General features: G+C 42.0%; 1 protein-coding gene across 3 annotated transcripts in view; it reads left to right on the top strand.

Annotated features, from left to right (window-relative positions):
- Window positions 1–24,309, top strand: part of SLIT1 (slit guidance ligand 1) — a 259,852-nt gene that overhangs the window by 52,729 nt on the left and 182,814 nt on the right. For all 3 annotated transcript variants that reach the window (XM_069979970.1, XM_069979973.1, XM_069979971.1), the window contains exon 4: window positions 1,288–1,359. In XM_069979970.1, coding sequence (XP_069836071.1) covers window positions 1,288–1,359 — 72 coding nt within the window. The remainder of the gene's footprint in view (window positions 1–1,287; window positions 1,360–24,309) is intronic.

Below are 24,309 nucleotides of genomic sequence, written 5' to 3'. Positions count from 1 at the left end.
TAGATAGATAGATAGATAGATAGGACATAGATAGTAGATAGATAGATAGATAGATAGATAGATAGATAGATAATAAATAGATAGATAGATAGATAGATAGAAGATAGATAGATAGATAGATAGATAGATAGATACCGATAGATAGATAGATAGATAGATAGATAGATAGATAGATAGATAGATAGCAGATAGATAGATAGATAGATAGATAGATAAATAGGAGATAGATAGATAGATAGATAGATAGATAGATAGATAGGAGATAGCTAGATACCGATAGATAGATAGATAGATAGATAGATAGATAGATAGATAGATAGATAGATAGGAGATAGATGATAGATAGATAGATAGATAGATAGGAAATAGATGATAGATAGATAGATAGATAGATAGATAGATAGATAGATAGATAGATAGATACTGATAGATAGATGATAGATAGATAAATATCGATAGATAGGAGATAGGAGATAGATGAGAGAGAGATAGACAGACAGACAGACAGATAGATAGGAGATGGAGAGATAGATAGATAGATAGATAGGAGATAGATGATAGATAGATAGATAATAGATAGATAGATAGATAGATAGATAGATAGATAGATAGATAGATAGGAGATAGATGATAGATAGATAGATAGATAGATAGATAGATAGATAGATAGATAGATAGATAGATAGATAGATACTGATAGATAGATAAATATCGATAGATAGGAGATAGGAGATAGATGAGAGAGAGATAGACAGACAGACAGATAGATAGGAGATGGAGAGATAGATAGATAGATAGATAGATAGATAGATAGATAGATAGATATGTGGGCTCAGTAGTTATAGTATGCATCATAAATCATATTCAGGAATACTCTGTCATGACAATTTTCCTGGAAGAATGAGCAGATACAGTAGTTGCATATAACTATAATTATTTCTGTCTCCCTATGTTTAAGGTAACGGTGATACTAATATATACAGACACGTACCGCTGCAGTCACTGAGGAATTACTAAACGAACGTTAATCCTTAATGCTTGTGTGTCTTGGTGTAGCAGACTATATGCACATATCCGTCAGTACAGGTGTATGTAATAGATACCGGAATGTCTGCACTATGAGGATCTGATAGTGATGCCTGCAGGGCAGGGCAGGGCGCTATGGCGGGCTATGTGATATTCAGGTGACACAGCTTGGTGCTTTGTACATCTATACTGTTATTATACCACTGTTACAGCTGAATATTAATCTAATATCCTTGATTTTCTCCCTCCCTTTGCTTTTAGCCGCCTCAATCGAAACCAGCTGCATATGTTGCCTGAGCTTTTATTCCAGAACAACCAGGCGCTCTCCAGACTGTGAGTACCTTCTCTATATGACTGTGCCTTAAAGATACAGAACATGTTATATGTGATTTTCATTTGTCGGCAGTGTTGATCAATGTCGATTTTTGTAAGAAAAAAAAAAAAAAAGGAAACTGGTGGATCCCATATTGGGTTGGCCATTCATGTATCGCATAGCCAAAAAGCATGTGCACACCTAATTTACATTCATATTTCCTTGTTGCGTTTCTTATTCTCTATCCATGGTCATTGGTATGGTATTGGACCCAGTTTTGGTCATTGACAGCCTCCAATCTTCTACTATGGTGGTTGATATTGGGATTCACATCCTGCATTAGGTTTGGTGATGATCCTCATGGGAAAGCCCAAACCATTACATCTAGCCCCGCCCATGCGGTTCTCACTCATTGACTTCCTTTGATCTTTACATTGGATGCTATGGTAGAAAGAGTTTTCTTGGCTTCTTGGGGGTCTTCTTAGAGGTCTTGGCTTCTTGGAGGTCCATGTTGGCCTGTTGTAAAACTGCTCCAAATTCCAGTGAAATGCTCAATTATCTCACTTTAAGATTCTCTATGTAGGACGTACATTTATTATGTGTGTAGTTTACATCATCATATGTAAGTAACAGGATTGTTCCCATAAGTCCAATACTCCAGGGCCACCTCAGATGGGAACGCTGGGGGCATTGCATTTAGTGTTCCTTTTGGTCCTCTATAAGGTAATTATGGTCAACTTCTGGATCAAAAAACCATATGCAAGCAACCATGCCGCAAGAAACCTTTGTGGGATTATGGGACATAGGTGAAGACACCTTCACAGGTGATCCTGGCACCTCTAGCAGAAACAGGTTCTGCAGGAAAGAATGTGACTTGTGACTGTGCTGCTTTGAAAGGCTGGCATTGAATGGGTTAAATAGGAGATTCATGTTTGGCTGCTGCTGGAGGAATCAGCCTTTTGTGCTCCATTGAAAGTCACTGAGCTCAATGGAACAACTTTGTAATGTTAATGTCTTTCTATGGAGCTTGCATGGGCACGTACCTGATTTAATGCATTTCGTTAGACTTGGCCAAAGCCATTCATAATAAGCCTCGTCTTTATATCGTTCCACCATGTAGTGTTTTCTGGTATTAACTATAGATGAACGCAATAGTCACTTCTATGTGTCCACGTTTTTGCAGTTTTGTTACGTTCCTTGATTACATTATAACCTAATGGATTAGCAATTTTAGACTTGGTCATGTGATTATCATTACCAGGCTTCATCGCAGGGGTTTTCATGCCATAAACAGTTGGATTAAGCCTGGTAATGCTAATCATATGGCAAAGCTCAGGCAGTCAACATACAAAAAATTACAGATTGTATATAGGATCTAAAAAAAACAAAAAAAAAAACAATGTGTGAACATGGCCTCATAGCCTAGACGCCTGCTCCAGCGTGTCATGTGACCGAATGACTAAGCGGAGTTGATACTAGAAATTGTCTGCAGGTTGTCTAGTCTACTCTATAATCGGACTGAGTTATTCTGAGCTGGAAAGAATGATTCCTGAGACTAATAGAATTGGAGGTTGTCCCTTCCTATTGTAGTGACAACCATCTGCACAGTCAGCGCCAATAAATATGAAACGTATCAATGCTGACGGATGTTACACTGGAAAAGATTTAGAAATGAAGCTTCTGAGATATTTCACGATCACACGTCTCCTATGTCTCGGCTCGATACATAAATACTCTGCATGCTCGCACCTGTCACGGGGCATTATGATGTGTAGACATATCACCCGCTTAGACGGTAATCCAGCGCTATGCCAGAATCGTCACTGTGTTATTGGAGTAATGAGGAGTTACTATTCCGTCTAGGTGGTTTCTAAAGCCACAAAGCGTATGTGTGTATTTCTCACCGTTTCCTAATCCACTCATTATAATAAAGAGTAATGCCGGGGCGACACAAGAATTCATTGTTATTAGGCAATTATTGTCAGCATAACTTATTCTGAGAAGGAACTATTACCGCGTGTCCTTCACAGATGGAGCTGTGTCTGGCAGAGAAATTCAGATTATCCTTTCATTGTGTGGATTTCCTCACTATTGTACCATTAAATCCTGTTTCTTCCTATGATGGCGCTGTGCATGCCTAAGTGTGAAAATGACAGAATTATATTTGTTAAAGGGGTCGTCCACTTTTTACAGTCATCATGTTAGATGGGTATCTCTAAAAAAAAAAAAATTCATCCTATTTAGACTTATTATTGGGATCCTCAACAATCAGATGTTATTTGTGGGGGGAACTAAGCAGCTCACTTCAACTTCCCTGTAGCGCCCCCAGAGTGGGAATGAGGCATTGCATGTGCTCATTGACCTCAATGTGCTGTCTGTTTTATACATGGACATAGGGGGAGATTTATCAAACATGGTGTAAAGTGAAACTGGCTCAGTTGCCCCTAGCAACCAATCAGATTCCACTTTTCATTCCTCACAAACTCTTTGGAAAATGAAAGGAGGAATCTGATTGGTTGCCGGGGGCAACTGAGCAAGGTCTACATTACACTAGTTTGATAAATCTCCCCCAATGGGTCCTCCAGTAAAAAAGATACTCTTTGTAACTGCTCCATACTCCAACTAACTGATATATCTCATGAGGGACCTCCTGTACTAAAAGGGTTCTATGGTTTTCCACTTACAACAATTCCTACATGGGTGCCTTAGCGATAAGCCGATCACATAGTCTCTCCTTACCGGGACCCCAGCGATCACCTGTAATCTGGGAGAAATTCTGCCAATATGTGTTCAATTTCCTTATAGCTCCACCACAGGGGAAATAAGGTATAACACAATGCCTATTTCTATCAGTAGGATGTCTATGTAATGTGGGACAGGACTGGTTATCCAAAGACAGGGACTCTCTCTGATCTGGCCTTGAGATAAGGATCCTGAACAACCTCTATTAACTTTCAGATAGAGTTCTTAGATAGGTACAGCACATGACTTTGTCTTTTATTAAATGGACAATGATATTTCCCTCAAGGGCACCAGAGACGTATGTCCTTGATTTTCACCCAGTGCCCTGATCCCCCACCTCTGCCAGTTCAATGGCTCCCTATCATTAGTGCTGTTGGGTCTTCCTTCTTCTGACATGGCAATGTCAGTCATTGTCCTCAGCCAAAACCTAGTGAGAGCACTGGCAACTATTAGACTGGAATCAATGGAGGATCGGGGCAAGGTGAGTCTGAGTTTTATGGCAGCATGGACAACAATATGGTCCCTCTTTATAGAGCGTAGAGAATTTATAATACTACTGAAGAGTTGAAAGATTAGCCATGTCTACTCTTCTCTATGTGAGGTTAGGAAGCCAACTCTTCTTTCTGAGCTTCCTTCCCATGTCTTATTGTTTCGGCTGCAAAGACCCAACATGAGACATGTATTCAAGCATCCAACTATATAAATGTAGCTGGGATCTACCCTGACACAAAACCAATGCAGCGACATTAGTGATTTGGTGGAATACCAATCTTTGTAGCCCTCCCACATTGTTCCCTGGCCATTCTCCCCAGCTTTGAGCTTCTCAATAAAGGCCGGGTCTTTAGAAAACACAGGGCTGTGCTGTCACTTTCTGCCTGTTTTGATCTCTCCTAAACACCATAATTAATCCAATTGCAACAGGAAAAACAACAGTGAAGGAATGTTAAATCTGGCTCAATCCGCCCTCTAAGCTGACATCCGTAGTAAACAAGAGACATTTGCATATATTTATCATGTAATGCTGTATGGCGGGTCTGCCGCTCCGAGCAACACAACTGCGGTCCTGCCATTTATAAATATCAGATGTCAATGTTTTTCTTTTTGTCTTCTCATATTCCTTTCAGTTTATTGCTTTTGGATTTTTTTTTATTTTTTAATGTTTTGAAAAACATAATATAATTTTTTTATTATTATTTTTAATTATTATTATTATTATTTATTTTATTGTTTTTTGCACTACATTAATTGTACTCATGTAAGTCAGATGCATATACCCTGTAAGTCTGTGCTTCAATTTTAGAACTTCTTGGCAGATATGAAGCAGATTGTTTGAAAAAAATTTATAAAGTAAAGTTTGTTGGAGTTGCATTCATGGTTGTCAACCATCCGTAAATTCCCTGACAGTTTGCAAAAACAGGATTTTTTTTCTTTTTTACTTATAAAAAAAAATATGTAAATGATTTTGCTTCTAATGTGTCCATACCATTGTTGTGACCTGCAGTCTGATTTTACATATAAGCTTTATGATTTATCACCGTGTTCCAGTTTATCCATAAACTTTGTAAACTTTTCATGATGTTTGAATAAAGTATACGGAAAAATGTAAACATAGCTTCGTGTTAGGTTGTCTTTGTTTAAAGGAATATTCTGGCTATTGTGAATGTGTGGAATAGAAAAAAAAATACTTACCTAGCCCTGCAGCCCCAGTCCCCTGATGTTCTCTCTTTTTCCTGCTTATGAGACAAATGCTTAGAATCAGGACCTCTCAATCACTGATAGAGATAGGACACCTCCGTGGGGAGTGATTTGCTGAGCACGCCCAAATGCTCAACTCAAAAGCAGGAAGTAGATATAAGATCAGAGGACCAGACAAAACCAAATGGGAGCTGCAGGATATTAGGGTTAGGTAAGTATGTTTTTTTCTATTTCCAGTCATCCCAGCAGCATATTCATTTCTACGCAGGGGCCGGAGCATCCCTTTAGTTTTTTATTACCTTTTATTGTTCCGTCACCTGGACCCATTTCATACTTGCCAACATTTAAGAGTCAAAATGTTGTCATTTATACCATGCCCTTAGAAAGGACAGGAACACCCTCAAAGTGCCTGTTTTGGGTTTTTGGGAGTTTTCTGTCTGCTTTATAGAGTTATCCTTCTAAAATCAGGATTGTCAGCAAGTATTCTATTCTATTACCGAGCACTGGAGGCCACTCAACTGGGCCCCCAGTGTGATTAAACCCCCTTCCCTCTGTGACGTGGCTCCATTACAATCAATGGAGCTGCATCACAGAGGGGAGGGCAGACTGGCACACTGGGTCCGCCTCCAGTGCTTTATGCCCAGCCGTCGCTCGGTAATAGACCGACACCGCGCGTGGGAACCGGACGGCAATTCAGAAAAGGACAGCAGTACTGGCATCCCCGCCAGTCTATTCATGTAAAACACAAATAAAACGTTGTACCGGTGGTACATTTGCTTTAATGGAGCTGTCATGTAATGTAGTGATACAGAAGGTAATACAGTACTACTCTCGGCAAATGTTGGCCTGATAGAAAAACTTATGCTGCTTATGTTGTTTTCTTAGATTATGTAAGTGTTATGTGTTATTCTGAGGTTCTTCATTTTACAGTAATTTGTGAAAATTCTTGAACTTGACATTATAACAGTACGAGAAGGTGTGAATGTATTCCTAAGACCTGACATATCAATCTAAAACACAAAAAAAAACAGGTAATAATAACATACACTCCAATATATTAATTGGAGTAAGTACATTAGAAATAATGTCACATATTACTGTTTAAGTCTCCAGAATCTTCTGGGCGCTGGTGACAACTCTCTATTTAACTTAAAGAAGAAGACCAATGGAATCTGTTATATGGAGGAGATGACTTGTAGAAGGTTAGTGCTTAGGATTTTAAAATGAGGGACAATGCCCATGCTCAACTATCCCACACCACACCATCCATGCTAATAGCAGACATAAGACACCAAGTTCAGAAAATGATGGTGGTCCCAGTGGTCATACTAATTTTGCAACTACTGCTTACTGGTTACTGGAGGAGTCAGTAATATGGAAAATGATTTAGCTTTAGTTTTTATAAGTGGTCACAGCAATGGAAACTACAGTTTAATGTCTTCAAATGTAAAATAATGCACTTGGGGAACAGGAATCCACTATCCAAGTATCCTATTGGCAGTTCTGTATTGTCCAAGACTTCAGAAGAGAAGGATTTAGGGGTAGTAATTTCTGGCAGCTTTATAATGAGTCACCACTGCAGCCAGGCGGTAGGGAAAGCCAATTGTGTGCTGGGTAGAGATGGGCAAACCCCAAGCGTGTGGCGTTTGATGACGCGCAGTTGAAGAGGTTGGATGCAGCCCTAGGGAGTATTGAAAAACATGGATAGAAAATATGGCGGGCTTGCTTAAGCTTGCACAAGGTCCGCTCATCTCTACTGCTACGCTGTAAAGCTAGAGGTATAACCAGTATAGCTAGAAGTATGTATAACACAGAGGTATAATACAGTATTCCACATGTGAGTCCACATCTGGAATGCTGTGTCCAGTTCTGGAGACCTCACCTGTATTAAGATATTGATAAAATTGAATGGATCCAAAGATGGCTACAAAAATTGTGGATGCTCTAAAGCCTAAAACATGCGGCAGCATCAGCTTCGGAGCTGCCTGTCTGAGCTGACAGAGCGCTCAGCCAATCACTGGTCAGTTCAGTCAGGCCGCTCCGAGGCTGCTGCAAAGCAGGACCAGAAGAAGGAGAAGACCTGCGCCTGGACAGGTAATGTATGAAACAACGATGTCCCTGCAGCTCTTGCTAACAATTGTCGGGCCGTGGAATAGGCCCATTACATAGTTGATTGGGCCCTGGTCGGCCCGTGGAATAGGACCCTTAAAGGGAACCTGTCACCGGGGACGCGGGCACAGAGCCCGCCCGACCCCCTGTTGCAGCCCCCGGATACTTACCCTTTCCGACAAGTACCGTTCCTGGAGCCGTTCCCGGGACGAAGATATCAGCGCCCGAAGCCGTGCGTGCGCGCCGCTGAGATGAGTCCGATGCCCATAGAGAATGACGTCGCCATTCATTCTCTATGGGCGCCAGACTCATCTTAGCGGCGCGCGCACGGCTTCGGGCGCTGATATCTTTGTCCCGGGAATGGCTCCAGGAACGGGACTCATCGGAAAGGATAAGTATCCGGGGGCTGCATCAGGGCGGTTGGGCGGGCTCTGTGCCCGCGTCCCCGGTGACAGGTTCCCCTTTAAGGATCTCAATCTGTATCGTCTGGTGGAAAAAAGGGAAAGGGACATGATTAAAACCTTTAAATATGTTAAAAGAGTAAATACTGTAGATGGACCAGGAGGTTGTTTTCTGCTGAAAATCTTCTGTGTTCCTATGTACTATAGGAAATACTTACCCACCTCTTCCTCCAGAGTTAGTGCGATGACTGTAATATGGGTGGGACTCCAGAGCACATCACTGTTTGTTCTTGCAAAATGCATTAGCCATAGTTATGGGGATGCTAAAAGTATTGGCCCCAAAACACTAACCCGAGTATAATGGGGGTAAGCTGACAAAGAAAGACCATTGTACGGTAAACCTCCCTAATATCAGTATATAGATGGACCAGTTTCCCCTTCTAGATGAACGTCACATTGACCAATCTCCAGGATCCCACATGTGCTCTCAGGTTTAGATGAAGTCTTACTCTTTCTCAGATAGCACATAAACCTGGGATTGTAGATTTCCTTTAAGCCCCTTCTCTGCTTTTCTGGCCCTTATGCCGTTCCTTACTATACATATGCTTTCTTTTACTAGATGCTTTACAAGCTGTGACACTGGTAATAAACATAACATAAAAATCATAGACAGATGTTGCAGTCCACGATCTTTAGAGCCTCCTTAGATTTCATCTTCGTATTATCCAATACGTTGTATTTCATCCCACACGTAGCTGAGATTATTGCTCATAGGCAGCTTGGCCCCGGCAAAACGCTGGCACATCCTATTTCCTTTTGCTTTGAAAGACGTTTTGTTATATGAGATGGCTTAATACCAGCATTAACAGAGCAGACATCTTATTAGAGGAGAAAATTATCTCAAAGAAAGTGAAAACTTTGGTATGTTATTTTTACCGTCATCATTGTCCTTTTTTAATGGCTTGTATGTCTACTTGAAGGGGCTGTCCATTTGCTTGTCGGTAAGGAACAGTAAGTTTGGTCGTAAAACTGGGAAATCTAGTGATCAGCTGTAATCTGGGGACAAACCTGGCACCAAGTGTTCAATTTCCCTACAGCACCTCCAGAGGAGAAATAAGGTATTACACAGTGATCATTGAAATCAATGGGCTGTCTGACAAGTTATTGACATGCTAGGTCCTCCAGAGAAAAATATGTTGTATGTTGGCTTTGTTAAGTTGGATTCCCATCCTGAATTGGGGACCACTGTTTTCTAAACCTTTGAAGGGGTTGTCCAGGGAGTAGTTTTTACATTGAAATGTGCCCATTCTGGGGTAAAAATAATAATAAGAAATTGAACTCACCTTCCCTTATCCTCCAGTCCTGCTGTGTAGTCCTTCTTGATATGGTCTTGACACAGGGAATTGCTTGCCCAGCCAATCACTGTGGCCATTGGTTGGCTTAGTGGAGTTGTGTATCATGGTCCAAGCTCCATCAAAATGCCAGGAATCAGGTAACATAATGGTTGCAGACTATAACATCCTACAGATATGGAATATTTATCAGTCCTACACAAAGTCTCCCGTTCACACTGAGCAAAATCGGCGGAATTCTACGGTGGAGCTCTCTGCCGTGGAATCCTGCCTGTCTCAGTGTCAAACAGTATGTCTATGGGAGGGCTTGTGCGCCTCCTCCGCTCAAAGAATCGACAAGTCAATTCTTTGAGCCGAGTGCGGTGGAAGCGCGCGAGCCATCCCATTGAAAAAGACGGCAGGCGAGATTCTAAAGGTTTTACTCTGTGGGAACAGACCCTAAAGCCTAAAAATTAGATTTTTCCAAGCATAGATGTTCTACCATTCTTGTACATTTTTCTGAAACCATCTATATATGAGTAAAGGCTCTGGGTATTCCAATAATCTTCTGTTTTATAGGCGATCTTGAAGGTTACTTTTATATCTGGGGTCTGTAGGGACAGGAAGGAGCCGCCGTGACATCAGAGACAGCTACATCATTCTGCTCCATGGTGTTTCAAGTGTGAATAAAGTTCATCCCGTCTTGTTGTAAGGTCTTAGGATGACTGCACATTTATGTATATTTTAATGCACAAGAACCTCGGGGGAAATTCTATGATGATATCAGAATAATTCCATATACTAATTTAACCTATTGCCTATGATCGGAATAATCCTGGAATTGCCATATCGTATGGATACAATAAATACTTGCAGATAAATGGGCATGATACTTTAATATTTAGTCCTAGAGGTTGCAAAAAATAATCCGCTGCAATAAACGTCCTGCGAAACAAGCGATAAATCACAGACATAACATGTGGCTAAAACAAACATAATGGGAAAGACAAAGATAGCAGACGGAAAGAGTGGGGGCTTAATGGGCTGTAATGCTGCCAGTGTAATCACTGTTGTCTTCTGGAACAAGTGGTGGATCATCTGTTCAAGCGTAACTGGACGTAACATACATGTATAGCCGTTCTGAAAAAACAGCAGGACCCTATAGAATTGCCTTGTTTTTTTTTTTAAAAGTAGATAAAAAAAAATAGCACAACACAGCTGTACACCACTGGCTTGGGGACCTCATTCAGGAATGTTCATGAAGGAAAGGAACGCCTAATAGTAACCATGGCTAATCAAAGTAGCATTCCTTTTGTTATTCCTATTGTCTTTGTTACAATATTTGTCTTGTTTTCGGCTGACAGAGCCGAGATCCTTGCTGTGCTTCCTAAAAGGCTCAGCCGGAGGGAACAGCTGAGGCACCAGACATTGGAGTCCCAGCACTCTGCTCCCCCGGAGCTTAGAGGAGAAGGGATCTCCTGATCTTCCATTATGCACCGCTGCGGCTTGTGTCCCGCTGGGTATAATTAATGCTTTGCCCTTCCCCGTATTCTGGCTTGTCTACTTGAAGTGCACAAATGGGATGGAGAGTACTTGGGAGAGACTTTTTAGGAAATGATGTTTGGATTATTAATCATACTTGCGGTGAGCCAGCCTTCGCCTCGTGTGTTTATTCAGCACCAGATTTGGAAGGGCTCGCTGTTGGTTTACTAGTCGAGGGAGGTTATCGTCAGGAAATAAATGGCTTGTTTTTATTGCCGAAAGAAGAGGTTGGACGCTTTGAATATTTTATAAGCTGAGAGTGTATTGTTTTACTACTCCGTTACCATTTTCATATTACACTTGAAAGTGCATTTACCAAAGGGAAAATAGGCGGCTCACAATCTAGTTTTTTTTTAAGACCCTTGAAATCTTAAATATATAGGTGAAAATGCATGGTGGACAATGGATGCTTAAGGGCTGAAGGAGATGCAATTTTTTTCTTCATGGGTTGTATCTGATTTTATAGCTCAGGCACGTTTCCGGAAAAGCTCATATAGTCGTAAACAAAAAAGACGCCGATTTTGACAACGCTTGTAAATGCCATTGTAACATTCCTGAGCACTGTTCTAATAAAAATGGATTTAGCTTTGACAGACATTTCTAAGACTATCCGTACACATAAGATAGTGGTCAAAATGACGAAAGTGGGATCAGCCATGTTGGATTTTTGGCCATGGTTGGCTTATAAAATTGTGAATAGCATAATCGGCCGAATTGGGCTTATTATTTTCTTCTGGCATGTAGCTTGCATGATCATGATTGACAAATGACTTCGATAGATCTTGTGTGGCTGATCAAAGAACCTTGTGTAACACCTGTAATGATGTACCCATCATTAAAAACGAAAAACTTTTGACATGTCCCAGGGACATAGTAACATAGTTAATAAGGTTGAAAAAAGACAAGAGTCCATCAAGTTCCACCTAAAGAAACCTTACCGTGCTGAAGGCAAAAACTCTTATGAGGCAGATGTAAGTTGCCCCATTACAGGGAGAAAAATTCCTTCCCAAATCCAATGGCAATCAGTACAATTCCCTTGATCAACGTCCTATCACATGGAATCTAGTGCCCGTAACTTATATTTTTCAAGAAAAACCTTCAGGCCTACCTTGAACGTATTTAATGAATCACAACATCATGTGACAGAGAGTTCCCTAGTCTCACTGCTCTTACAGTAAAGAATCCACATCTGTGCTGGTGGTAAAACACGTTAAAATATTTGATTGGTCAGGGTCTCATGGACCAGGAAAAGGAGCAAGGACCAGTGCTGCACTTCTCTGCTGTCAATTATCTCTGTCCAGTGCTCCCAAAGACTTACGATGGAGCACACTGGATGGACATTACTACAAACTAGGGAGTGAAATACACTACTGGGTGCTTCTCCTGGCCTCTTAGCAGTGACCCAACCAGTAAAAATTTTTTACATGTCCCATGCCTTTGCCAGTGCCTTTTTAAAGCATATTAACACAATATATTAGCTGTTATTGCTTGGCAACCTCTTTTGTCTCTGGAAGACCATAACTTATTCACTCTAAAGGGGCCTATACATATTCAGTAGCTGCTGACTGATAACTCTTCCTTCTGTTCCCCTTATACTCGCCACAAACATTTCTGCTGAGCATGCATGTGTTTTTAGTGTTGAGTGTTGGGTGGGCTGCTGTCAGACCCCTTTAGTGTTGGCTTATCTCCAGGGAGAACAAATGGATCCGCTGCTGAAATCCAACATGTCTGAACCTTCTTCCTCTAACATCATTAGATGGTTGGCTTTCCATACCAGATTATCAAGTCTGGGGGACTTTTCTCCAATGTATATGTGGATGTCATGGACAATTATCGATAACAACTGGATACCTTGTGATGTTGTGTTTTCCATGAACAGTATAACTCCCTTAAACCTGCATGGGTGGATGCTTTGTGCTAGCAAAACACAATATGAAATGCCTTAGAGATGCCGTAAACTCCCCCCATGTCTTCACGATCTGGTGTAGAAAGAAACATCTGTCATTTGACAAGGGCTAATCTCTCTTCATTATCCTGATATTCTGGGTATGATGCTTTGCAGGATGCATTCCATTCCCACATCATCAAACCTATCAGAGTCTTCACCCTAGACTGGGAAAGCTCAGTTTCCCTTAGATCCTCGTCGAGAACAAGTACGAACCGTGTAGCAACAGAATGGCACTCAGGACTGTCACTTTTTGCATGACGTTGTTGTCGTTTTTAGTAAAGGGCATCTTCCTGAGTAGAATACTTACTAGTGCCAAGTTAAAATAACTTTAGGCCATTGTATATATAGAATATGTGACACATGCTTGAAGCAGAAAAAGGCAGCAAAATGCGTGCAAACGTTAATTAAACATCGTCCAACATCAGACATCCCGGACCCCCAAACGCCAGCGTACAAAGCATTCCTCACATAGTGTCCAAATTGACATAAGTGCAAATCATCAAAGAGCGGAGAGATTGGGTAACGTAATCATGCAAATATTTACTGCCTATGGCCATGGAAGCATCTTGAGAACATGGGAAACTCATAAGAGGTGATAGGCGTGCCTTGTTTTTTCCAAAACAAATTAATATCAACTCAAGGAGGAAGTTTGCTTATTGTAAAACAGAACCGAGTGGCCCCGTTTCTATTGTGACCTTTTAGTCTTTGAAGGAAAATGAATATATTCATGAAGTGGAACGTTTAATGTTGAGGGTCTAGAGGGGAAAGGAATGGTTTCTGAATCAAGTGATCCAGTTGGTGTATGGTGAGTTATTTCCAGGCAGTGATACATGGGGGGGGGGAGTATGCAGCTCAGCTCTTCTCTAAGACTCTTAAAGGACGGCCAAAATAGAGTCTCCTTCAAAATGAAGACTCACCCATTTGCTGACATCTGTTTCAGGGCTCTTGCTCCTTGTTAATAACAGAGTTGGGGATTGGCTAGGTAGAGAGATACCAGCTTGGGGGAAGGGGGTGTATCAATTTTTTTTACTAGAGATCAACGAACCTCGTGCATGCTCGGGTTTGTCCGAATCTGAGCGTGCAATATTTAATTGCCGATGGCTGGAGACATTAGATGCAGCCCTTAGCCTGCCTGGAAAGCATGGATATAGTCATAGGCCGTAGGCTGTATCCATGTTTTCCAAGACTCCCTAGGCCTGTATCCAACTCCTCCAGCCACCGGTAATCAAATGCCATGTGCTCAAGCTTCACTTACCTCTAATTTTCACTTAAAAGACCCATTTGTTTTATGGAGACTTAGTTGTATGCTTAAAGGGAACTTGTCACCCGGCATTCTGACGCAGAGCCCCCCCAACCCCCCAGATTGGAGCCACGGATACTTACCCTTTGCTGCAGGTTCCGCTCCTGGACCCGGTCCCGGGACGGAGATATCGCCGTCGGGATCTGTGCGCGCGCTCCAGAGATGAGTCCAACGCCCATAGAGAATGACGGCTCATCTCCTGTAATTAGCATACAGTGCACGCTCACCTTCTGGCGCCAATATCTCCGTCCGGGGACCGGGTCCAGGAGTGGGACTTGCAGCAAAGGTTAAATATCTGGGGCTCTACCGGGGGATTGGGCGGGCTCTGCGTCAGAATGCCGGGTGGCAGGTTCCCTTTAATGGGAAAAATATGTACATAACTCTCCTCCATAAGGAATAAAACTCTGTTGACTGTTGTTTTAGAGACTCTGGTTTGACTTGTATGAGTTTCCTTTCCAATATTTATCACCTATCCACAGGACTGGAGTGCTGTGCTTGGTTGTTTCATCAAGTCCCATAGATGTTGAATAGAAGGCCAGAACACATGCCCATCTCCTGCTTCATTAAAGCTTCTCCTTACTGTATATATGTGATGAAGAAGTATGGGGGGCATGGGACCCCCCTTCAAGTGATTGGTGGAGGTCCCAGTGGCATAAATACAATAAGTAGAAACTCCCCATTAAAGAGTTGTCTCATATTTCCCATAATCAGGATAGGAGATCGGTGTCTGGGTGATGACACACATGATTGACCATGATCTTCTGATCAGTGGGGATCCCAGTTGAACACCCACCAGTCAGGCACTTACTCCCTGTATTGATTATGGAAAAATTCCATTTATTAATAAAGCTATATGTAATTGGAGATAGCCTCGGCACTACTAGCTTGTGGCAATCAACACCGGTTGCAGGTGAACTTGGAAAAAATTATTCCCCCAATAATTCCATCATTTCTCTTAAGTTCTTGATGCGGCACCTGCTCCGATGTCACTTCAGTCCAATCCTCTTTCCCGGGCCAATCTGTTGTCTCTTTTTTACATGTAGTTAACAATGTGGGCAATTTGGAAGCGTCGAGCTGAATGCTGTGTGGCGTTACAGACACCCCCTTTAATCGATGGGGAGAAGGTGAGAGTTTGTAGTACGGGGGAAACACATCATTAAGATTGCTTCCTCTGGTTTTGTCCGAGGGATAAAGAGACAAGAAAAGTGATGAAATGATTTGAAGCCACCATGGAAGATCCTGGCGTCGAAGGCCACCGTTGCCGTGGTAACGCAGGGAGCTTAATTTGGACTCTTGCCATCGGTCAGTGACTTTGTGGTGATTAGTTAGCTCGCCTTGGGGAATTTGCCTGGTTTCATCCCAGTTTTGTTTTTCCTTTGTATTTTCTCTCCCCCTCCTTGCCTCTTCTGTCAGCGAGAAAGTGACGTTGTGTGAAGCTAGGAATGACTGGCGGCTCCTGAGTAAACACAGCCTCTCGGCACAGAATAGTCAGACTGGTGAGAAAGTGCGCTTCCAAAGAGTTACTGACTTCTGCTATTAAGATTGATATATGGAGCTCAGCCATATAGTCAGTTTACTAGAGAAAACACAGACCCATTAGATCTCGCCTATTCATTTCACATAATGCAAGCCTCATACTTAAATTGTTGCCTCATAATAGGATTTCCCGTAACAGTCTACGGTATCCCGTCCTGTGCTGGGCTCAGCTGTACTAACACAAATTGTACTCGATGCCGAAAAGTAGGGGGTGAGATAAGATTCCTCCCCCTACTTACTTTCCTGTTGTATGGACTAGGCCATTGTCCAACGAGAATTTGGTCACAACCCGAACTGTTGGTGCGTCCATGGGGCACTATGAACTTTGCAGAGGACAATGCCTATCTATACCTAAGAAGGTTTCTATTGACTAAGGCATGTTCACACTGCATTTTTCACATGATTTTCAACATGCAATCCGTTTATCTTCTTTGCTGCAATGTGCATATGAATTGGGCCTCCAAACTCCAAAGTCTTATTATTTTAAGTGGGGGAGTTTATACAGTATGGAATTTCCAAGCAGAACCCTTGCCCATGGACTCCGTTCGGAATCCCACCTGCTATCTGTATTAGTAAGATGCCTCGCGTGCCTCCGCTCAAAGAATTGACATTCCCGCATCAGTATATTTTTCTGGACCATGTTTTCTGTCCGCAATTTTCTGTTCACAATCTGCAAAAATTTGTCTGTACTGCACCCGTAGTATCATCCGTATTGTCCATAGTTTTTGCGGACCCCTTGAAGGGGAATGTAAGAAATGGTCAAAATGATGACACTAGCTAGAATTTTTTTTTGCACACGTTAGGAAGGTAACGTTCGCAATGTCCACAAAAAAAAAATACAGATCTTATAGACTTCTATTGGTGTGTCCACACTAGGACGTGTCTGAAAAATTTGTTAAAAAGGGATTGACCGCAGGGGGTCTCACTACTAAGACCTGCTGTGACCAGGAGATATGGGTGGGGAAAGAGAGAAAACGGCTAACTCAGACCATGTCTAAGAGACTCACTAATCAATATTTGCAGCGTACTGGCCATTACAGGGGTCATGTGACCAAAGGTCATCATGTCTTGCCTTGTTGATTACTAAGTATTAAGGTAAATAAATAGGGTCGCACTGTGACCCATAAGTGGCCAGGACAGTGACCCAACATTTGCATGAAATCTTGAGATCGTCTGTCATTGACATGACCTCTTTTGAGATTTACTTGGAATTTGAATATTGGTCACTAAAGAGGTTGGATTCAGCCCTAGGGAGTTCTACAAAACATGGATACAGTCATAGACGATAGGCTGTATCCATGTTTTCCAGGACTCCCTCAGGCTGAATCCAACTTCATCAGCCACCGATCCGACTCGAACATGCTGGAGTCGTGCTCATCTCTAGTTATTAGTATAATAACCCAAACTAACCTGTTACATCTTATTGATACCCCTAGTACGTGTGTTATCAAAGCTGACTGCAGTTAAGTCGTCTATACTGCGGGTCTTCTGTACAACATAGCCCACCTATCTTTCCCAACTTTCACCTTTCAATTTTTTGGAGTGTTACCAGTAATAAGTGACTTTCAACCCTGACGCTAGTTAAAATATATTTTCATTCAATAGTTTTTTTTTAACTCATCGATAGTGTTTGGCTGTCACAGTATAATTTGACAGTTTTTCTATAGGGCAAGGCTCGGGAGCGCCCCTCCTGGTTAATTGAGGGGTGTATAAGTCATTAACTCGATTCTGGGATTGAAACAAGGGCCGGAGCTGATATTTCAGTAAGGCGTTCCTGATGAATAGGTGACCCTTTGCCCTCATCTCGAGCGGGGTTTAATTAAACTGTCAGCGCCGGACAGTCAGACAAAAGGGGCAGGGTTTTGTCCAGGCCGCAAGGACATTGCCTTGAATGAAATGAATAACTGTTAAAAATTGATCACTCTTTACCGCAAAGAAAATGACAAAGGATTGGAGGCGACCTCAGGTCCTGCCAGCCCCAATGCTTTCAAATGACTCTAAGTAAACTACACAGTTTTCTCCCAGTTTTTCTTTTCTTCTTCTATACAAGGAAACTGTCGCCCCCCCCCCCCCCCCCTCACCTTTTAATAAAAAGTTCCATTATCTAACAGCCATAAATCCAGCTGCATATCACAGGCCTTAGTAACAGGAAACCCAGCTTGAGGTCCCATATTTGTGAATTGGAATATCTTAACACGTTAAGATTGAAGAAGAGTATAGCAAAGATCATTAAAGGAGGCTGAGCGGGCCTGAACATGTCCGGTGAGAATTGGGATCGGGGTTGAAGAAGGAATATACATAAAAGAGACGGTTCAGGAACGGGAGGATGGGGGAAGATTATAAGCCGAAGGAGAGGAAGAAGAGCTATACCAGGTATAGGTCAGATTATAGGTAAGATGGTGTCATGTTGCGTAGCAGCTGGAAACAGATTACAAATATTTTGAAGTGACCTCCCGTTTGTTATAAGGCTCGTCTGATCAACACTTCTAGAACCCCTAACTATCCATTGAAGTCTACAGGGATCTCTGGAGGAGGTATTTATTTTTCCACAGCAGGGTTAATGGAGTATTACACAGTTTCCGTTGAAGTCAACTGGTTGCCCTTGTCTTTGATGCCATTTTCAGCTCCAGCTTATTGACCCCCCATATGGTTTTTGAAATCTAATTTGCTAAATCAAATAACTATTTAAGACCCTACTTCTCTTCTATAGTATATATTGTGGGGTTCCCCCAACGTATATATCCTGAATATTGCCAATAGGCTTTTGTTGTAAAAGTGATATACATTGGTTATTATATGCCTCTGTAAGGAATTACGCAACAAACAGTATACCCAACAAATAAATGGAGGGAGTCTATTGGTACATGTATATATTGGCATACACTGCAGCTTAAAAGATTACAAGATTGGCATACTGGCATACTTTCTGCCACCTCTTACGCAAACCAAGTGAGACCTGTAGCTGTCGTAAGGCTTGCACATAAATCTACTACTACCTACTGTGAAGAGGTGTAGATTTTTGCATGGTCTATGCCTGTTTCCATATGTAAACCTTGATAAATTAGGTGCAGGCCTCTTTCCACATCCCCTATCCATCTATCAGGAAGCGGGGGTTGCGGCTAGCATATGCCATAGAGAAAGGTAAGTGTCTGCGCCTTGTCTGTGGCATACCCTACTGGTGCAACATTAATGTCCCTCTTTGTGTGTACAGCTTCTGTGCAGACTGGTGTTGTCATGGTTACAGACTACAAATAAGTGTAGTCAGATCCTGCAGTCAGATACCTCTTAGGGAAATGTGCTTATTTCAATGTGCTTCACCTTTCCAAACCTCAATACCCAAAGACGTATATAAAGTGCAGCTATTTGTGAGATCACCAGCAATTCATAGCTTCACAGCATATATGCAGTATGTAGGGTCACCCTTACTACCTATCTTTCCTCTACTTACTGCTCATATTCATTTAATAGGCAGAAACACTCATAGGCATCATAAGAAATACACGATTAGTTCCCATAAATCTCCATCAATGCCTAAAAATCTGAATAGAACATCTACCCAGTCACCACCCTGACCCTGCTGTGTCATTGCTGATCATTTCTACATTCAGTCCTCCATGTCAGCCCATAAAAACCCAGGACGCTTAACTAGGTTGTTTCACCCCAAACCAGTTCATGAATTATCCCGGGGTCATTGGAGAAACACAGAAGGAGTGGCGGCTACCAAAACATACTGCACTTATCATAGAAAGACCTGGAATGTCATTGTTAGTCCGTGCTCGTATGAAATGTTTGACGTCCAACATGGTTGCACAGGCTGCAGAAAGCGAGCTTCTACGCCTTTTAAAACTATTTGATCCTGACTATAGCTAAGATCATTTTACTATTGTAGTTTTTAACTTTTTCTGGTCACCCAATAGGCTTCCCACAGGCATGTAAATTAATTGAGGCAAAATTGATAAAAAAAAAAAGCCTAAAACACACAATAAACTCACTGCTTTCATCTAAGGATACCTGAATAAGTGTAGACTGTGGTGTTCATTACCGCTATATATGGTTTTCGATGCCTCTCTCATAGGCTCCAAGTTATCAATTGTTATTGACTTCATGTATTACTCATTGTATTTTATTTCTGCCTCCCCTGATGAATCCCATCATTAAGTTGGAGAAATGCGTCGGGATGTTGCGGTTTGTGATAGCAGAAATTTCCATGAAGATCACAAGATTTTTGACTTTTTGTTTGTTATTTTAACACCCCGAGTTTATTCCATTCTTCATCTGATGGATTTTGGTTATGACACCCACAGTATGTTTGTGGGTTTTTTTGTTTGTTGTTTTTTTGTTTTTTTTTTTGCTTGAGTTACTACATTGTAAGGTATTCCGTTAAACTTTATATTCTAATATAGAACATTGGTGTTCTGGATTTTGCTGTCCAGGCCTGATGGGAAATATAGTTTCACAACAGCCAGAGGGCTGCAGATTTGACACCTGTAATATAGAGTTAGGGGATTGTTAAATGCAGAAACTGGTAAACTCCTTTATGAGCATCTTCTTATGTCATGGATCATCTTGTATTCAACTTCACTCATTGGTCCTCTTTTCAATATGGCTTGGGCTACCTTTGTCTCAATCGGGAAAGAATTTTTTCCACAGTATGGGGCAATACTGAGGGTTTTTGTTTTTTTTTCTTCTTCTTCTGGATCAACACAGTAGGACCTAATGGACCTTTATCTTATTCAACCTTATCAATTATTTAACCATGTAAGAAATGTGGCACTTAGGGCCCTATTACACGGGACGATTATCGTGCAAAAAATCGTTATATCGTTCGAATTTAAACAATAATTGTTCTGGGTAAAAGCAGGCAACGATTGAACAATCGTTCGTGTGTCGTTGAATTAGATCTGAACCTAAAATTATCGTTAATCTTATGCTAATCGTTGGCTGTAATTCCACATTCGTTCGCTGTAGTTCCGCATTTGTTCACTAATCGCTCAGTGTAATTGCACATTGTTCATTGTTTTTCTGGGATCAGAAGGAATAAACGATCATAGTAACGGTCGCAATGACGATCCTAGTAACCATCGTATCTAACGTCCATCGTTCTGTGTAATATGGTGAACGATTTCAGGTTGAGGATAAACAATCTCGTTTGCGATAGTCGTTAATCGTTAAAAATCGCTCTGTGTAATGGGACCCTTACCGATATTTCCCAGGGGTACAAATGTAAAAAATGTAGAAATTCCATAATTCTGCGCTTGCACCGTCTAGCCTTAGAGAGACTGTTTGATGCAGATGTGCAAGGTAAAAACAATTTGTGGAGCACATCCTGTCCTGGAAACGTTTCCCATCTTCTGCAAAGTTTCAGCACAACTCTATAAATGACATCATCGGTTGCCGTTCTGCATACAGATCACACAGCTGTCCATTACTAGGGGGTGGGAATATCTGTCAGTACCTATTTATTCTTTGTTATGTACCCCCCCCCCCCCCCCCATCTATCTCCGTCTATGGCCTCCCACGTGATCAGGCCTCCGACTCTCCCATCTCCCCTTACAGGTACATAGGGATGGGGGATGACTTTGAACATACGCCTGATTGTTGGCAGTCATTACGTGTAACCCCGAGCGCAGGAAAGGCCTGACACGCTCTCCCGGAGACGCACATGTGACTGGCAGATGTTGATGCTTTAATTGTTCGTGGTCTCGTCCTTGTTTACATCATCAGGCGAGAAGATGAAATCCAGCCAGGTGGAATGGGAGGAAATAATTTTGCAGATTTCTCGAAATGACTCAAGGATGAAAGAGCCGTGAAGGAGAACTAATGAGCCGCTGATATATATAGCAGAGAGGAGATGTAACGCTGCCAAGGTCAGATTCTAAGACTCACATAATAGGGAGAAGAGACACTTGTATATAGAAGACAGGTAGACTAATACATAGGGAGGGATGGCCTGAACCATTGGCATCATACATCAATGGCTTCTATTCATACAGCTCTGTATACCCTCATGCCGCATTCATAGGCCTAGGCTTTATTACTAGATAATACACCGCCATATACAGCACATGGAGGACTTATACTTTTTTTGTATATAACCACAAGGACTAGTACATCTTCCATGTCCCTGCGCTAGATAAGCAGCACCAGAGCTACGGCTAACATTCTCTTAAAGGGCAAGTCCAGCAATTTTTTTTTCCTTTCAAATCAACTGGTGTCAGAAAGTGCCAGAGATTTGTAATTTACTTCTATTAAAAAAATCTTAAGTTTACCAGTACTTATCAGCTGCTGTATGTCCTGCAGGAAGTGGTGTATTCTTTCCAGTCTGGCACAGTGCTCTCTGCTGCCACCTCTGTCCATGACAGGAACTGTCCAGAGCAGTAGCAAACCTCTCCTGCTCTGAACATTTTCTGTCCCGGACAGAGGTGGCAGCAGAGAGCACTGTCTCAGGCTGAAAAGAACACACCACTTTCTGCAGAACATACAGCAGCTGATAAGTATGGGAAGACTTAATATTTTTTAAGTAGAAATGATTTACAAAATTATATATCTATTTGAGACTAGTTGATCTGAAAGAAAAATATTTTTGTACCCCTTTAAGTCTATGTCCTTGTTTTCTTATTTTTCAGCGACCTAAGACTGCCTGGCACATACATGTCGCTCTCACCCTTCTTCTGCAATTGAAGCTTATGTAATGGATGCTCAGATGTGTTGTCAGACCTCAACCGCCCTGTATAGCTGAAGTATCATCAGACCTCAGAAACACTGCCTGTCACTGCCTGTCTGATACAGTATAAGCCACTATCCTTCATAGCTGAAGTGTCATGCCCGTCATTGCCCGTTATTGACTGTCATCACCTGTCTTTTACACGTCGATCTTATCGCTCCGCTGCTGGTTCATAGTGTCATCCATCCTTATAAGTGTCATCAGCCCTCAGAAACACGGACGGACTGCCTTGTCCGTCACCATCCAGCTGAAGTGTCATCAGACCTCCGCACCGCTGACTGTCACCACTTGTCTCATACACCGCGCTCTCATCCTTCTTCTGACGTGTGATCCAACCTCAGACATGTCATCAGACCTGCCTGTCACTGCTTGTATGCTACAGTACTGTATAAGCCATGTCCTCCATTATACTTCATATCTTCATCAGCCCCACTGCCTGTCACTGCCAGTCACTGCCTGCCTAATACATTGTTCTCTCATCATTCTGTAATTGTAGTTGAAGACATTGTCAGTACGTTTATTCTGGTCTGTCTAAGGGTATCATAAACTAGTGACAGGAAAGCTGAACAGAATGATGTATCACTTATATTACATGGACCAAAAAGTCCTCTCTGTTGTGTGTGAGCTCAGTAGTCCTGTATATTTATGAGCACCAGCTGCTGATTTTCAGTTAAAGAGGTTGTTCAGGCAAAATCAACTTTACCTCTATTCACAGGATAGGGGAAAAGCGAGAGATCTCAGGGGGTCTGACCTCTGTAACCCACCACCACCACCACCACTGATCTCCATATCGGGCCCAGTGTTATCAATACAGCTGCAGGTACGGCATGTGACGCGGGGCTCTATTTATTCCTGGAAAGCTGGAAACCCAAGTAAGCCATAAGATCCTGTACTCAGCTTTCTCTGGCATCTCCATAAGAATACATAGAGCCATGGGTGACCTGCCATACCTGCGGATAGGGGAAAAGTTGATTTTGCCTGGACAATCTCTTTAAATATCCATGCTGTGTATAGTCGGTCAACTATAAATCAGCAGCTGGAGGTCGGGGGGAGGGGTGCAGCATGAATCCCATTCTCCTGCATATCAGAAGAGTGGCTGAACAGAATGATGTAATTAATACATTATGCTTTTCAGAATTTTTGTCACTAGTTTATACTGCCCTCTTTTAGGCCGGGTTCACCTGCTGTAAAAGAGCGGCCATGTCACAGAAAGGCCGCTGTTTGTGAAGTTTATCCTGACCAGTACTGCAGTGGATGAACTTAATTTCTTTTTAATTGGAATGCGGGTGCATTCCAATTAACCATAGCCGACAATGTAAAGTGCAGCTGGAGCCGCACTTTACATTTTCTGCTTTGTCAGTCTTGTGCGGCCACTGTTCTCTGAATAGCAGCCGCACAAAACTGACATGTCAGCCAGTCTTACTGGATACAGTGTGTATACACTCCAACCGGGATTCTATAGACTTCAATATGATTGGATAATTCATTAAATAATGTGCGTAGTGGCAAAACTGAAACTACATCTGTTGGTTAATGAATTTTCACGTTGTGTGAACTTAGCCATAAAGGGAATCTGTCAGGCAGAAGACCGGTGCAGAACCCACCCTACTCCTTATGGGGTGTTTAATACTTACCCCCACCT

Source organism: Dendropsophus ebraccatus, chromosome 8 (assembly GCF_027789765.1).
Source record: "Dendropsophus ebraccatus isolate aDenEbr1 chromosome 8, aDenEbr1.pat, whole genome shotgun sequence".
NCBI lineage: Eukaryota > Metazoa > Chordata > Amphibia > Anura > Hylidae > Dendropsophus > Dendropsophus ebraccatus.
The sequence above is the reverse complement of the archived record's forward strand: the minus strand, read 5'-3'. Positions and strand labels throughout refer to the sequence as shown.